Consider the following 13642-nt stretch of genomic DNA (forward strand, 5'->3'; position numbering starts at 1 on the left):
ATTTGCCACTTTTTTTCTATCATACTAGCTAATCCTGATAGGTATGAAGTGGTACTTTCAGAGTTGTTTTCATTTGAATTTCTGTAATCAATAGTGATTCAAAGCATTTTTTCATGACTATAGATAACTTTGATTTCTTCTTCGGAAAGCCGTCTATTCACATCTCTTGATCATTTATCGACTGGGCAATGGATTCTTTTTTATAAATTTTGTTCGGTTCCCTATATGTTGGGAAAACAAGACCTTTATCAGAAAAACTTGCTGTAAAAAATTTTCCTAGTTGCCTGCTTCTAGTTTATGTAAAACTTGTTTAATGTTGAACTTGGTTCTTTTCAGTGAGGTGACTCAAGGCAGTTCCAATAGAATTGGATGTAAAGTGTCATCTACATCTAGAGAGAGAACTATGGAGACTGAATGTGGATCAGAGCACAGTATTTTCACCTTTTTTTTGGTTGTTATTTGCTTGAGTTTTTTTTTTCTTATGTTTTTCCCCTTTTGATCTGATTTTCTCACGCAGCATGAAATGTGGAAACGTGTTTAGAAACTATATTGGGTTTCTTGCTGTGTAGGGGAGGGAGGAGGGAGAGAAAGAGGAAGAAAAATTTGGAACAAAAGGTGTTGCAAAGGTGAATGTTGAAAATTATCTTTGCATGTATTTGGAAAAAAATAAAGTACTATTTTAAAAAGAAGAACTTGCTTAATGTAATATAATCAAAATTATGCATTTTACCTCTCCTGATGTTCTGTCTCTTGTTTAATCATAAATTCTTTCTTTGCCCATAGATTCTCCCCCATATTCCTCCAATTTCCCTTTGATATCACCCATTATGTCTAAATGAAGAGTCCATTTTGGTATGTAGCGTGAGATGTTGGCCCATGCCTTATTTCTGCCAGCGTGCTTTCCAGATCTCTAGCAGTTTTTCTCAGATAATGAGTTCTTGCCCCAGTTGCTTGGGACTTTGTGTTGATTAAACACTAGGTTACTGTGGCCATTTACTGTGGCGTATTTTGTACCTAATCTCTTCCACTGATTGACCACTCTCTTTCTGGCCAATAGCAGATTGTTTTGATGACTATGGCTTTATAACAGAGTTTGAGACCTAATACATGGGCTGCCTTTATGTTTTTAAGTATAGGATTTTACCCAACTTCTCCAGACTCAAAAAATCCAGTGGTTACTATTACTACATCAGGCTTCCAGATGTATAGAAATAAAATTATTGTTTCATCAACCTCCAAGCAAGTGAGGGGAAAGGACTTTAAGGGGCTGGAAGGTAAAGGTATGACCTCAACTGGACAGCCACCATATATCCACATTTTTGCCCATTGTCTTCTTCACTTGTGAGCTCTGGAAGGAGTTGCTCAGGTTCCTTCCATTATTTAATCTAATTTTTGCTTTTGTCTTATTTCCTTTTAGTGACTATGACTCGGCGCCCCGTGTATTAGATAGGAAATGAGTAAAAACAAATGTCAGATCTATCTTTTGGCTTGCTGTGTTTTTCAAAATGAGTGGAACATCTGCCATCTTTCAGTTTCGTTCCCTGGATTTGATCATCCTGCTAGCCTCAGTTTCTGTGCTAAAAGTCCAACATTCCCCGGCGCTCATCAAGGCCTTTCAGCTAATGAAGCACCAATAGGGAGAACGTCGTTAACAAAATCATTTCAGAGGCGCCTTTTTAGCCTAGAATGCACAGACTGGACAACAGATGGTCGAAGCCTTTCTGAAAGCGGTACCTGGAGTGATGACCTATAGCTTATTTATTAATCAAAACACAGCAGCACAAGTACACTATGGGGAACCCCCACCAAAATTAACCTCCCCTATTTGGTAGCCAATTTGCCTCACAAACTAATAGGCAGCTCTAATGATTTCCCAAGTCATCCAAATGATCAGAAAGAGAATTCCACACAAATAACTCACCAGGAGGAAAGGAAAAGAACACAAGAAAATTTCATAGCACATGTTCCAGTGAACACTTCCTCTGGCCAATGTGAACACACCCCCTGGGTTCTGGTCATTTGGTGATTCTGAAAATCCCATCTTGTGTCGAGCACATGGACAAAATTCTGGATGAATCAATCTTATCTTAATTAGCCATGCAAATGACGGCAGGCCAAGGGCTCCAGAGAGCTTCGGCTGTGTGGATCAGGAGGGGTGACCCATGTAGCATCTTCTTAATTCTAGCTAAAAGGGGGAAGGGTGGAAGGGAAGCAAAGCAAACCTCAAGCCAGGAAAATACTAACTCAATCAAAAGGGTGGACCCAAGGAGGATATAGGACATAGTTAACTGTATGGCATCAGTGCAGAGCTGGGGCTGCTCCAGGGAATTCCTCCATTGGTGATTAGGAAGCCAGGGTGGTTTGGGGAAAAAAATTCAAAAGCAACCCTGGGGATGATGGGAGTTTTCTAGCAGTTGATACTCTCTGGGAAACCCTTCTTTCCTAACTAATCCAACCTTCTTCTATTAATATGGTTTCCCCCTGCAAATTAGGGACGGAAATAAAGTTGATAGGCAGTAATGGAGATCAGCTAGGACCCTGGTGGCCTTTCAACAAGATGGTCTGCTCTGGATGGACAAGAGCTACATACATTTTAACATATACGTTAATACATTTAATATGTATGGGACTAACTGCCATCTAGAGGAGGGGGTGGAGGGAAGGAGGGGAAAAGTTGGAACAGAAGTGATTGCAAGGGTTAATATTGAAAAATTACCCATGTATATGTTCTGTCAATAAAAAGCTATAATAAAAAAAGAGCTCTATACATTAAAAAGGGGTTCACATTTTTAAGCTGGTTAGTGTTTTGCTGAATCTGTGAAGACTGCCTGGAAAAGTTGCTGACCACAAGACCACGGACAAGTCAATTAACACCTCAGTTTCCTGATCTTCAAAATGGAGAGAAAAACACATGAATATCTATTGGGTGGTTGTGATGAAAGTGCTTTACAAACCTTAAGGTGCTGAGTAGGAATTTCAAATCACCTATCATATTTTATTTTTTAATCCATTTTGTATTAGCTATATGTTTTTTTTTTTTAATTTCCAAATTTATTTGAAGAAATAATAAGCAAAAAGAAAAACAGAAAAGCAATACAAAACAAAAGAGAACATTGTCATGTGCCTAGCAGGACATCAGGGAAGATTCAAAATATATAACAAATACCAATTTAAGAATGTATATTAGTATATTTAATATGTATGGAACTACCTGTCATCTAGGGGAAGGGGTGAAGGGAAGGAGGGGAAATTTTGCAACAGAAGGATTTGCAAGGGTCAATGTTGGAAAAATTACCCATGCACATGCTTTGTAAATAAAAAGCTTTAATAAAAAATTTTTTAAATTAAAAAAGTATATTAGTAGAAGAAACTATATCCATGAATGTCTATCTTTTACTTCCTTGTAAATTGTTCTTTTGTTCTTTGTTGCACACTTTATTTACTTTATTCTTTTTTCCCCACTTTTATTTCTCCTCCTCCCAGAAGGCCATACTTAAGAAAAGATCTATTTCTATATACATATATAGATATATACATACACACACATAGAAACACACATCTCCCTTTCACTCTTCTCCACCCTCAAGGAAACTACAGTTAAGAAAAGATAATTATGTATATATGTGTGTAGGTATGTGTATATATATATATATATATATATATATATATATATATATACACACACACACAATATACTCCACAAAATGGTAGGGGAGATGAAAGCCTCCATGGTTCCTGCTGAGGGTCCAGCCACCCAGCTCGCCCTAGAGGTCCCTCCTTGAAGTTTCTGTGGTGCTAGCCCAGAGGTGTTTGCACTTCGGGTTAATCCAGGCCCGGGGTCTTTCTTCAGATCTTTTGATATTGCTTCAGGAGGACCCCTGTTCTGCCCCAAATCTTCCAGATTTTTCACCAGTCTGTGTTCACCCTGAGGTGCAAATTTGTTCTATTTATGGAGGAAATCTGGAGAGCTCGAAATTTACCAACCTCCTCTTCCATCTTCCCAGAATCCCCTAACACTAACAGGCTTTTAAGAGACGAGAATGGGGACGTCACAGAGCTTCCCAGAAGCTTTGGGACACCTGGGATGAAGCAGGCTCAGTCAAGATTATTACAGGTGCTGCTCAGCCCCTGCCCAGCATGAGAACACAGCGTCCCAGCCCCATTTCCGAAGCCTGGAACATTATTTCTGAAGTTAGTGATGCTATAATAGAACCACCCTTTTTTTTAAATGTATGTAGCTCTTATCCATCCAGACCAGAACCATCTTGTTGAGACACTACCAGGGTCCTAGCTGAGCTCCATTACTGCCTATCAACTTTATTTCAGTCCCTAATTAATGTGTTCATATATATATAAACTATAATAGTTCTGAGTATGAATGGTTGAGTTGTAGAAAAAAATCACCAGAGGAGTTTCTTTAGAATGGGCTGCTTCTGTGAGGTTGAGCAGAGACATGGTCCTAGTGAGCATTAGAAAAAAGCTGGGTGGTACAGTGGACAGGCTTTGGAATCTGAAAGGCTTGAGTTCAAATCCTGCCTGAGATGTTTACTAGCCACGTGATCCTGAGCAAGTCACTTAATCTCTGCCTCAGTTTCCTTATCTGTAAAATGTGGATAATAACAGCACAATTGTGAGTGCAATTATGTTTGCAAAGTACATTTTTCTTCAGTCATTTTTCAGTTGTGTGCAACTCTGTGACCCCGTTTGAGGTTTTTTAGTGAAGATACAAAAGTAATTTGCCATTTCCTTCTCCAGCTCATTTTGCAGGTAAGGAAATTGCAGGGATTGAGGGTTAAATGACCTGCCCAGGGTCACACAGCCAGGAAGTGTCTGAGGCTGGATTTGTCTTCCTGACTCTCAACTGCACTGTCCAGCGGGGCTCCCTCACCCCAAATGCACGGCCTGTGTGACTGTAACCCTAAACCTAACCTAACCCTTAATACCGCACAATTAGTGCTGGAAGGATGGAAAATTAACTGCATTCATTAGATTGTAAGCTCCTTGAGGACAGGGGCTGCCTTTTGCATCTTATTGTAACCCCACTTCTTAGCACAGTGCCTGGCATACAGTAGGCACTTAATAAATGTTGACTGATTACATCATCTGGTACCAGCTGAAAATAGGTAGCTTAGAAAATACCTACTGATCACTCGTGGAAAGGGGATCCACTCCCCTGGAATAAGCTCAGATCTCTTTGGATTCCTAAACTGATTCCCTTGAAGAGCATCTGAGGAACAGAGGAATTCAGCCAGATACTCAGAACTTGGGGCTGCTCCTGGACTTGGGGGGAGACCTCGGGGATCCAGGGGATGCCAGGGGTTGGGGTGATGGAGAGCAGCTCCCAGCCTTATGCAGAGCAGGTCTCGCTATTTATCCAACCCCAAAGGGAAAGGAGAACTGGGGTTGTCCCGAACCCCAGGAAGCAGCAAGATTAATTGAATAAAATGAAATTTATGAGGGATACACAAAATAATCAATACCTGGGTTCAAATGTGTCCCAAGGAGCAGTCTAGGCTTAGCTCTTTGATGATGTTGATAGATCATATCTAGCTCTTTCTGACTTCCCGTGGGGCTTTCTTGGCAACATTCTGGTATGATTGGCCATTTACTTCTCCAGTAGATTAAGGTAAATGGGATTAAGTGACTTGTGCAGGGTCCAACTGCTACTGAGTATCTGAGGCTGGATTTGAATTCGGGATTCCCTGCCTCTAGCCCTTTGTCTACTGAGCCACTCAGCTGCTTCCGTTCCTTACTTACTATTTAATTAAAGTGATTGTATACAATATTTCAGAGTCTGATTCTTTTTCTACAGCAAAATAACGTTTTGGTCAAGTATACTTATTGTGTATCTAATTTATATTTTAATATATTTAACATCTATTGGTCATCCTGCCTCTAGGGGAGGGGGTGTGGGGGGGTAAGAGGTGAAAAATTGGAACAAGAGGTTTGGCAATTGTTAATGCTGTAAAGTTACCCATGTATATATATATATCCTGTAAATAAAAGGCTATTAAATTAAAAAAAAAAGTGATTGTATAAACAGCAAGGGATTGTGGGATCCCACTAGGGGAGAGGGCTACTTGAAATCTTCCTTAAGGAGGTGCAAAGCTTTCCTTTCCTCAAGTTGCTGGAGTATGAACCCCACTTTGCTTGTTTTGTCAGATTGAAGAAAAATAGCCCTTTAGCCAACGTCTTGTTGGCCTTAATGTTGCCCAAGACCTGGCAAGACCCTTTGGAAGAAGGGTACGCCCAGCGGGGTGCCACTAAACAGCTCCCGAGAACCCTTCCAGCTCCAAGATGATGGTACCATTCTGTGGACACACAGGCCAAGGCCACATTCATTAATAAAACCTAATTTATTGGAGGTAAAAAGTCAGTGAGATCTCCCACGCTGTCCGTTCGGTTTAGGAAGCACGTGAGCTGGATGATTGTGGACATGTCAGTAGCAAAAGAACCACAGCCCTGCTGCTCACAGCCACGGCCACATCTCTGGCCTCTGCGGAGCGCAGCTCCCGGGCCCGCGGAGGAGGCCGAGGTCAATGGCACAGGGCGATGGTCTCCATGTTGAGGAAGCGGACATGCATCTTGGTCTCTATGTCAATCCCCTGCCAGATCTGGAATGGGAGGAGTCACCATTAAAGGGAGCCTGCCAGGCCCGATGGGGGAGAAGCCGGTCCATTCCCATGGCCATCCCTCTCCCCGCTGCCCCTCGGCCAGGCCCAAAAAGCTCTGAGCACGTGCAGAAGGGTCCATGGAGATCCGTCACTTCTGTCTGTACCGCAAGTGGGAAGTGGGGAGCAGGGGGTTGAAGCCCAGTTGGTTTTCAAGCGGTTCTTTTAGCCCTGCTTCAGGTTCCCTTCTAGTCTAGAGGCACCTGAGTTGGGCAGGGGGCACCGGGCCTAAGGCCGGGAAGCCTTGAGTTCAGTCTGGTCCAGCTGTGTGACACTGGGCCAGTCACTTCGCCTGTACCTATCTCAGTTTGCTCACCTGTAAACTGGGATGATACTGCTAGCTGCTAGCACCTACTTCCTAGAGTTGTTGTGAGGACCAAGTGAGATAAGATTTGTAAAGCCGGGATTTGGGATGGGCCTGGTGCTTACTAAGTGCTGGCCTCCGGCCTCCTTCTTCCAGATGAGCAATGACCCAAGGCCCGTGTTACTGAGGAGCGAGTGGAGGCTCTGGGCTTGGGGCTCTGTGGTGAGTGATTAATGAGCACAGCTTCTCTGCTCCCCGAGCCACCGCAAACACTTTTAAAACAACTAGCTTTACACCAAGCATCTGGCAGGGGAAAGACTGTTCTGTTTTTACAGAGCAAGATATCGAGGCCCCAGAAAAGTGAGAGAAAGCCTCCATTCGGCCGGGCTAGGACCTCAAGATGAGTCCTAATCAACAATTCTGGCCTTTAAACTCTGTCTCTCTCCCTTCCTCCCCTCCTTCATCATCCCTCTTCTTCCTCTGACTCTGTCTCTCTCCCTGCCTCCTTCTCCAATCTCTCTTCTCTCTCCTTGTTTCTCTCCCTAATTCTGTCTCTGTGTCTCTATCTCTCTGTCCATTTCTCTGTCACTCTCTCCCTGCCTCCTCCTCCATCTCTCTTCTCTCTCTCCTTCTGTGTTTCTCTTCCTGCCTCCTCCATCTCTCTTCTCATTTCTGTCCCTCATTCTGTCTGTCTCTATCTTTCTCTCTTCCTGTCTGTCTCCTTTTCTATCTCTCTCTTCTTATTTTTCCCTCATTCTGTGTCTATCTCTCTCTCCCTGCCTCCTCCTCTCCTCCTCCATTTCTCTCATTTCTCTCCCTCATATTCATTCATTCATTCTCTCTCTCTCTCTCTCTCTCTCTCTCTCTCTCTCTCTCTCTCTCCCTGGCTCCTCCTCCATTTCTCTCGTTTCTCTCCCTCATTCTGTCTCTTCTATCTCTCCTTCTCTTCCTCTTTATCTCCCCCTCTCTCTCCTTCATGCCCTTCATATCTTTTCTGGCTCCCTTTTCTCCCATTGGACCCCAACTGAAAGGACAGAGAATGTCCTTGTGAATAAAGGGCAGACAGCTGCTGAGCATTCTGAAGTGAGAGCTTTCAGCCTCTCTAAGTGAGCGCTTCTCCTTCCGTGTGGGACCTGGTCCCAGGGGCAGCCAGAAATGGGGAGCCCTTACAGCCTCATGGGACCCAGGGCTTTGGCTTGTCCCTCCCACAGCCACGATCACCCCTCAAGGCAGAGAGCACCAGCTCAACAAGGACCGCCATTCCTAACTTCTTTCCAGCCCTCGTGCTCCCAGAAGGTGGGCCTCCTTTGTTCCAGTAGCACCCACCTTTAGGAAGTCATCGAAGGTGATTCCCTCATACACTTGATCCGGTTGCTAGGAATGAAGCAAACAAAAAGTGAGCAGAGACTAGGGAGAGGGAGGGACAAAAGTGCTGGTCCAGAACTAGCCCGGGCTGCTCCTCTGTCCTTCACAGCGGGAGTCTGGGGGTTCAGAAGGCCAAAGGTCCACAGGGTTCCTTCCCCACCACAGGACTCCAAGGAAACTAGGCTGGGCCTCTGCTGGGGGAAGAACTGATGAGGAGAAGGGGGATGAAAGGGGCTTAACTGGAGATGGGGTCTGGCTAATGGTGAGCCAGCAGAGAGATTTCACCAGCCTGAGGAGCCCTTTGTGAGTGTGTGTATGGGATCCGTATGTATGTATGTGTGTATATGCACGTCATATACATATATGAAGTCACTTCACCCTGCTTGCCTCAGTTTCCTCATCTGTAAAATGAGCTGGAGAAGGAAATGGCCAACCAATCCTAATATCTTTGCCAAGAAAATTCCAAAATGGGGGTCACAAAATGACTAAACAACAAATGTGCACATGCATTTGTGCGTATATGTGTACATTTGTGTTTGGTGTATGGCTGCATTGGTGTGCTTATGTGGAAATGTGTGTGTGTGGTTTTATCTATCTGTATGTACGTGCATTTGTATATGTCTCCATCATAATGTGTGTGTGGTGTTTGTGTATGTGTATGTTTTTGTCTGAGTGCATTTGTGTGTATATGTGTATTTGTGTGTATGTGTATATTTCTCTGTGTGTGTGTGTGTGTGTGTTCATACACAGCTTTGGGGAGGAGAGGCTCTGGGTCCGTAATTCCATTCCTGGGGGTGCTCCCGCTCTGGGCTAGCCCATCACTTTAGCTTTCGAAAGTTATCCAGGGCTCCAAGGTTGACCTTTCTCATGTGTCCACAACTGAGCAGGTGTCCGGGATGGAATCTCCTTGACTGCAAGGCCAGCCTGTCTGTTAAGATTCCAGAGAGGGAAGAATTCTGTCCGAGAGGCCCAGGTGCTCCCAAGCTCCGTCTCTCCCGGATTCTCGCCCTATAGTCTCGTGAACCTACTGTGTGTCGCATTTACATAAAATACTTGAACGCAAATACCCACACGGTAAGTAAAGGTAACGTATCTCTCATGGAAACCTTTTCTGTAGCATTTACCTCCCAAGTTTTGCAGGCTTGTGCTTACCAAACTTTTTGAAGCACTATGCAGATATGGATGCTGTAGATGCTTCCATGGATCCATGATTTTATTGTCACGTCAGCTTTCTTTTATGTGTTGCATTCCCCGCCCCCCCCCCCCACTTTGGAATATAAACTCCTCAGGGGCAGGAACGACTTTCATTTTGCTTCTATTTGCATTTCAGCATTTAGGAATAAAGTAAATGCTTGTTGCCAATCTGCTGGTCCATTCTAGCACGGATAATCCCTCCACCAAGGCAGATTACAACTGCATTTGTGGACCATCTGAGGGACTGTTACCAAAATAATCGTTACTGTGTGTCAACTTGGGTTGAGCCTCCCTGAAATAAACCATAGTCATTCTTAGACAAAAGATCTGTAGGGACCTTAAAGGACAGCCTATGCCTGAATATGGATTTTTCTAACCCATCCCAAGCCTTTGCTTGAAAACCTTCCATAAAGGAGAGCCCATTGCATTCTGGGATAGAATGCATCATCATTAGGAATTTTGTATCACGCCTAAATCTGCCTCTGTCATTTCCACCCATCGTTCTTACTCACACTCTCTGGAGTCTCTTTCCTAGAAGATACTGGAAGAAGATACTTCCCTTCAGATACTGGAAGAAGGCTTCCATTTCCCCCTAAGTCTTCCCTTTTCCATGTTCTCTTCCTTATGCAGAATCTCGGATCACATGGTCTTGACAGGACGTCATGTCCTGGTTGATCCCTTCTGGTTGTGATGCAGGTTCTCAAGGTCCCTTAAAATATGACTCTCCCCCCAACCCAGATGAGCACAATACTCCTGTGTGATCTGGCCAGGGCTAAGTGGGTCCTGAATGGGATTATCATTTCTCTCATCTTGGCTGCTATCCTTCTCTTAAACCAACCCAAGTGACCGAGGCTACCATGTCACACTGTTGACATCTTCTGGGTCTGTAGTCATCAAAAGATCCCCAATATTTTTCAAAGAAGCTTCCAACCACGTTTTCCTCCATCTTATAATTTTGAATTGATTCTTTCTGACCCTGAGAATAAGACTTTACAGATATTTATGCCTTAGATTTCACCGTCTTAATTACGGGCCATTTTTGTAGCCCCTTGAGATGTCTTTGGTTACTGTCACACGAGGCGTTAGCGGAGCCTTCCTGCTTTGTGTTATCTGCAGTTTTGATAAACACGTCTTCTATGTCTTCATCCCAGCCACTGATAAGACGGTTGAAAGGGAAAAGGTTAAGGAGAGCTCTTTGGAGCATTCTGCTAGAGACCTTCCAAAGGATAGCTAATCATTAAGTAACAACCACAATGGCAGCTACCGGGTCCATAGGGCTTTAAAGTCTACCAAGTGCTTTACAAATGTTATCTCATTTGATCCTCACAACAATTCTAGCAAACAGGTGCTATTTTTAGCTCCGTTTTACAGATTAAGAAACTGAGGCAAACAAGTCAAATGGCTTCCCCAGCCTCTATCCATTGGGTCACTTAGCTGCCTACTATATTTTGGGTCTAGCCATTCCATAAGTTTTGAATTTGCCTGATAGTTCTGTGAACTAACCGACATCTCTTCGGATGTACAGCCCATCCCTAACCCCACATCTGAAGCCTTTCCAAGCTCGGCGAGGGCCTGCCAAAGTTTTATACTACCCAGGTTTGCCACACCATGATGAGACTTTGGAGGGAATGACTTTAGCAAAAATGGAGCAATATTGGGAAATGCACAGCACACACACACACACACACACACACACACACACACACATACACACAGAGATCCAGCAGCTACTAAAATGTGTCTGTGGATTTTATGTTGCTCAGCAGCTGCCAACAATTTTACTATGGGAAATTAAGAATGCTGTCGCCAATTGAAACTGAAGTAGGATTGGGAGTAATTTAAGGAGGGAAAGTATAATTAAATCAAATGGGAGTTTGGCTCAGTATGGAAGCAAGCCGGGCCTCCCAGACCCTCGTGACCAGTGCCGTGGGCCTCTGTGCTGCTGTAGTTTAATTTGCTGAATGGACCAGATTTCTACCTAGCCAGAAGCCTCCCTCAGGACCCAAGGACCGGCCTGAAAAAGACAAGTAAATAAAATGACCCGAAGCCTCCATCTCCGGGGACGGTCCCAGCGCCTGAGCTCACATGGCTACAGCTGGCAGTCTGTCTCTCGGTAATATCATTAGGGGACACACAAGCTTTTCATCAGCTGAAACACCTCTCTGCTCCACTCCGGACACCACAGGAAAGGCAGACATTTTGTGACTCAAGCTACCCATGTGAAGAGCTCACCTTCTACCCATTAAGGAACAGACAAGTCCTTGAGAAGCACAACCAAGGAAGGTTTGGCTAGTCTTCCAGTACTCACCATTTGACCCACACAGACACTGGCAGCCTCCATCATGGCTCCATCAGCGATGGATCTGGCTGACTCCTTTTCAATGTGGGGGTTTCCAGAAAGCAATTCCTCTACCACCTACCAAGGCAGAGACAGATTTGAGTGACGTCTGAGTCAGTGTGCAGAGGCCTTCTGGAAAGCAAGGGGAGGGCCAAGGTAGGGACCATACTTTACATTTCGATATTCTTCCAAGGTGATCCGTCCATCACTGTCAGAGTCGTACATGTGAAACAGAACTAGAGGAGGGGGAAGAAGGGAGGGAGGGAGAGGGAGCAAGACACACAGAGAGAATATGAGAAAGGAAGATAAAAGAAAAGAGAGGAAAAAAAGAAAGAGGGGGAGGGAGAAATGAGAGGAGGGAGAGGGAAGAGAGAAAAAGAGAGAGAGAGAGAGAGAGAGAGAGCGAAAGATAGAGAGAGAGAGAGGCAGAGAGAGAGACAGAGAGAATGAATGAGAATCAGTCATGTTAAAACTTCTTGCCTAGATATGAAAATAATAGCCCTGTGGTTACTGGGCTAGCTCCCAGAGCATCAGGTCTTCCATCATACACAGAAGAAGCCAGAAGAAGCTATGTCCCCATTGACCATTGAACTAGAAGCTTCCCTTCTCTCCTCTCTTCTGAAATCAACCCAACTAAGAAAGAGATGACCAAAAAGTTGAATCAGCGAGCTAAAACTCACTCTAGAAATGGATCATAGTACACTTTGCTATGGCCTCTAGATTATTTGCACTGTAATCTGTACATTATAAATATTTGTCAAAGAGGATGGCTTGGGGATACTGGCACTGGCCAGTTAATTCTTTCAGCTCCACCTGCCTAACTCCCCTGTGGCTAACTATCATCCCACAAGGCCGATCCTTCCATTTGATTATTAGATCATTCTTCTGTAGGGGGAGGCAAAGTCAGTCTTGTTACATTCACTTATTCTGCCCTCTGGAATTATATCCGTTGTTGCTGGCAACAGATGCTGGAGAGGTTTACTATTTCCTCCTCCATTTCATTTGACATATGGGAAAACTGAGGCACAAACAGGGTGAAGTGATTTGCCCAGGGTCACATAATTAATAAGTATCTGAGGCTGGATTTGAACTCAGGTCCTCCTGATTTCAGAACGGGCGTATCTATCCACTGAGTCACCTAGCTACCCCTGGGATTATATAGAATAAATTAATCTAATCTTATTGCAGAATCATAAAAATTTGATACCGGGGAGTGATCTGATCTTATTTTTACTTGATGCACATAAATCTTGTCTATAATATCCCCAGTAAGTGATTGCTCTACTTCTGCTTCTAGCTTCTACTTCTACTGATGGGGAAATCTTTATCTCATGAGGCAACATATTCCATTTTTGAACAGCTAATCTTTAAGGAGGTCACCCCATTTGACCAAAATTGCTTCCCTGTAATGGCCATCCTTTGGTCCTAATTCTGCCCTTTGGGGCCGAGCAGAATCCGTCTAATTTCACAGTTGAAGACAGCAATGAAAGCAATGTGGTTTAGAGAAAGCAGCACCAACTCTGGATTCAGGAACCTTGGGTTCAAATCCCATCGCTCGCAATTACCGTCTTGGATGATTTTAAGTCATAATCTCTCTGTCCTTCATTTCCTTATCTGTTAAATGGGAAGATGGAGCTAGCTGGCCTGTTAGGTCTGTTCCAGCTCTAGACTATCATTCTTCTCAGTTCCATATGCTATGCTTTTATGACCCCATCATCATCTTCTGGTGGCTGTTTTTGATATGTCCCCATTTGTCAACATCCTTCTTAA

The 13642-nt window shown here is 44.0% G+C and overlaps 1 protein-coding gene across 8 annotated transcripts in view; it reads right to left on the minus strand.

Moving 5' to 3' along the window:
• Positions 1–6337: 6337 nt before the first annotated feature.
• NOS1 (nitric oxide synthase 1) overlaps positions 6338–13642 on the minus strand; it is a 415858-nt gene continuing 408553 nt past the window's right edge. For 6 of the 8 annotated variants that reach the window (XM_031948666.1, XM_031948665.1, XM_031948667.1 and 3 more), the window contains 4 exons: positions 12047–12108; positions 11843–11950; positions 8302–8349; positions 6338–6614 (listed from right to left, as the gene is read on the minus strand). In XM_031948666.1, coding sequence (XP_031804526.1) covers positions 6537–6614; positions 8302–8349; positions 11843–11950; positions 12047–12108 — 296 coding nt within the window. In that variant the 3' untranslated portion in view covers positions 6338–6536. Of the gene's footprint in view, positions 6615–8301; positions 8350–11842; positions 11951–12041; positions 12109–13642 lie in introns of those variants that run through there. The other 2 variants (XR_004231301.1, XM_031948668.1) reach the window with 2 other exon arrangements.

The sequence above is a fragment of the Sarcophilus harrisii genome, chromosome 1 (assembly GCF_902635505.1).
Source record: "Sarcophilus harrisii chromosome 1, mSarHar1.11, whole genome shotgun sequence".
Taxonomy (NCBI): Eukaryota; Metazoa; Chordata; class Mammalia; order Dasyuromorphia; family Dasyuridae; genus Sarcophilus; species Sarcophilus harrisii.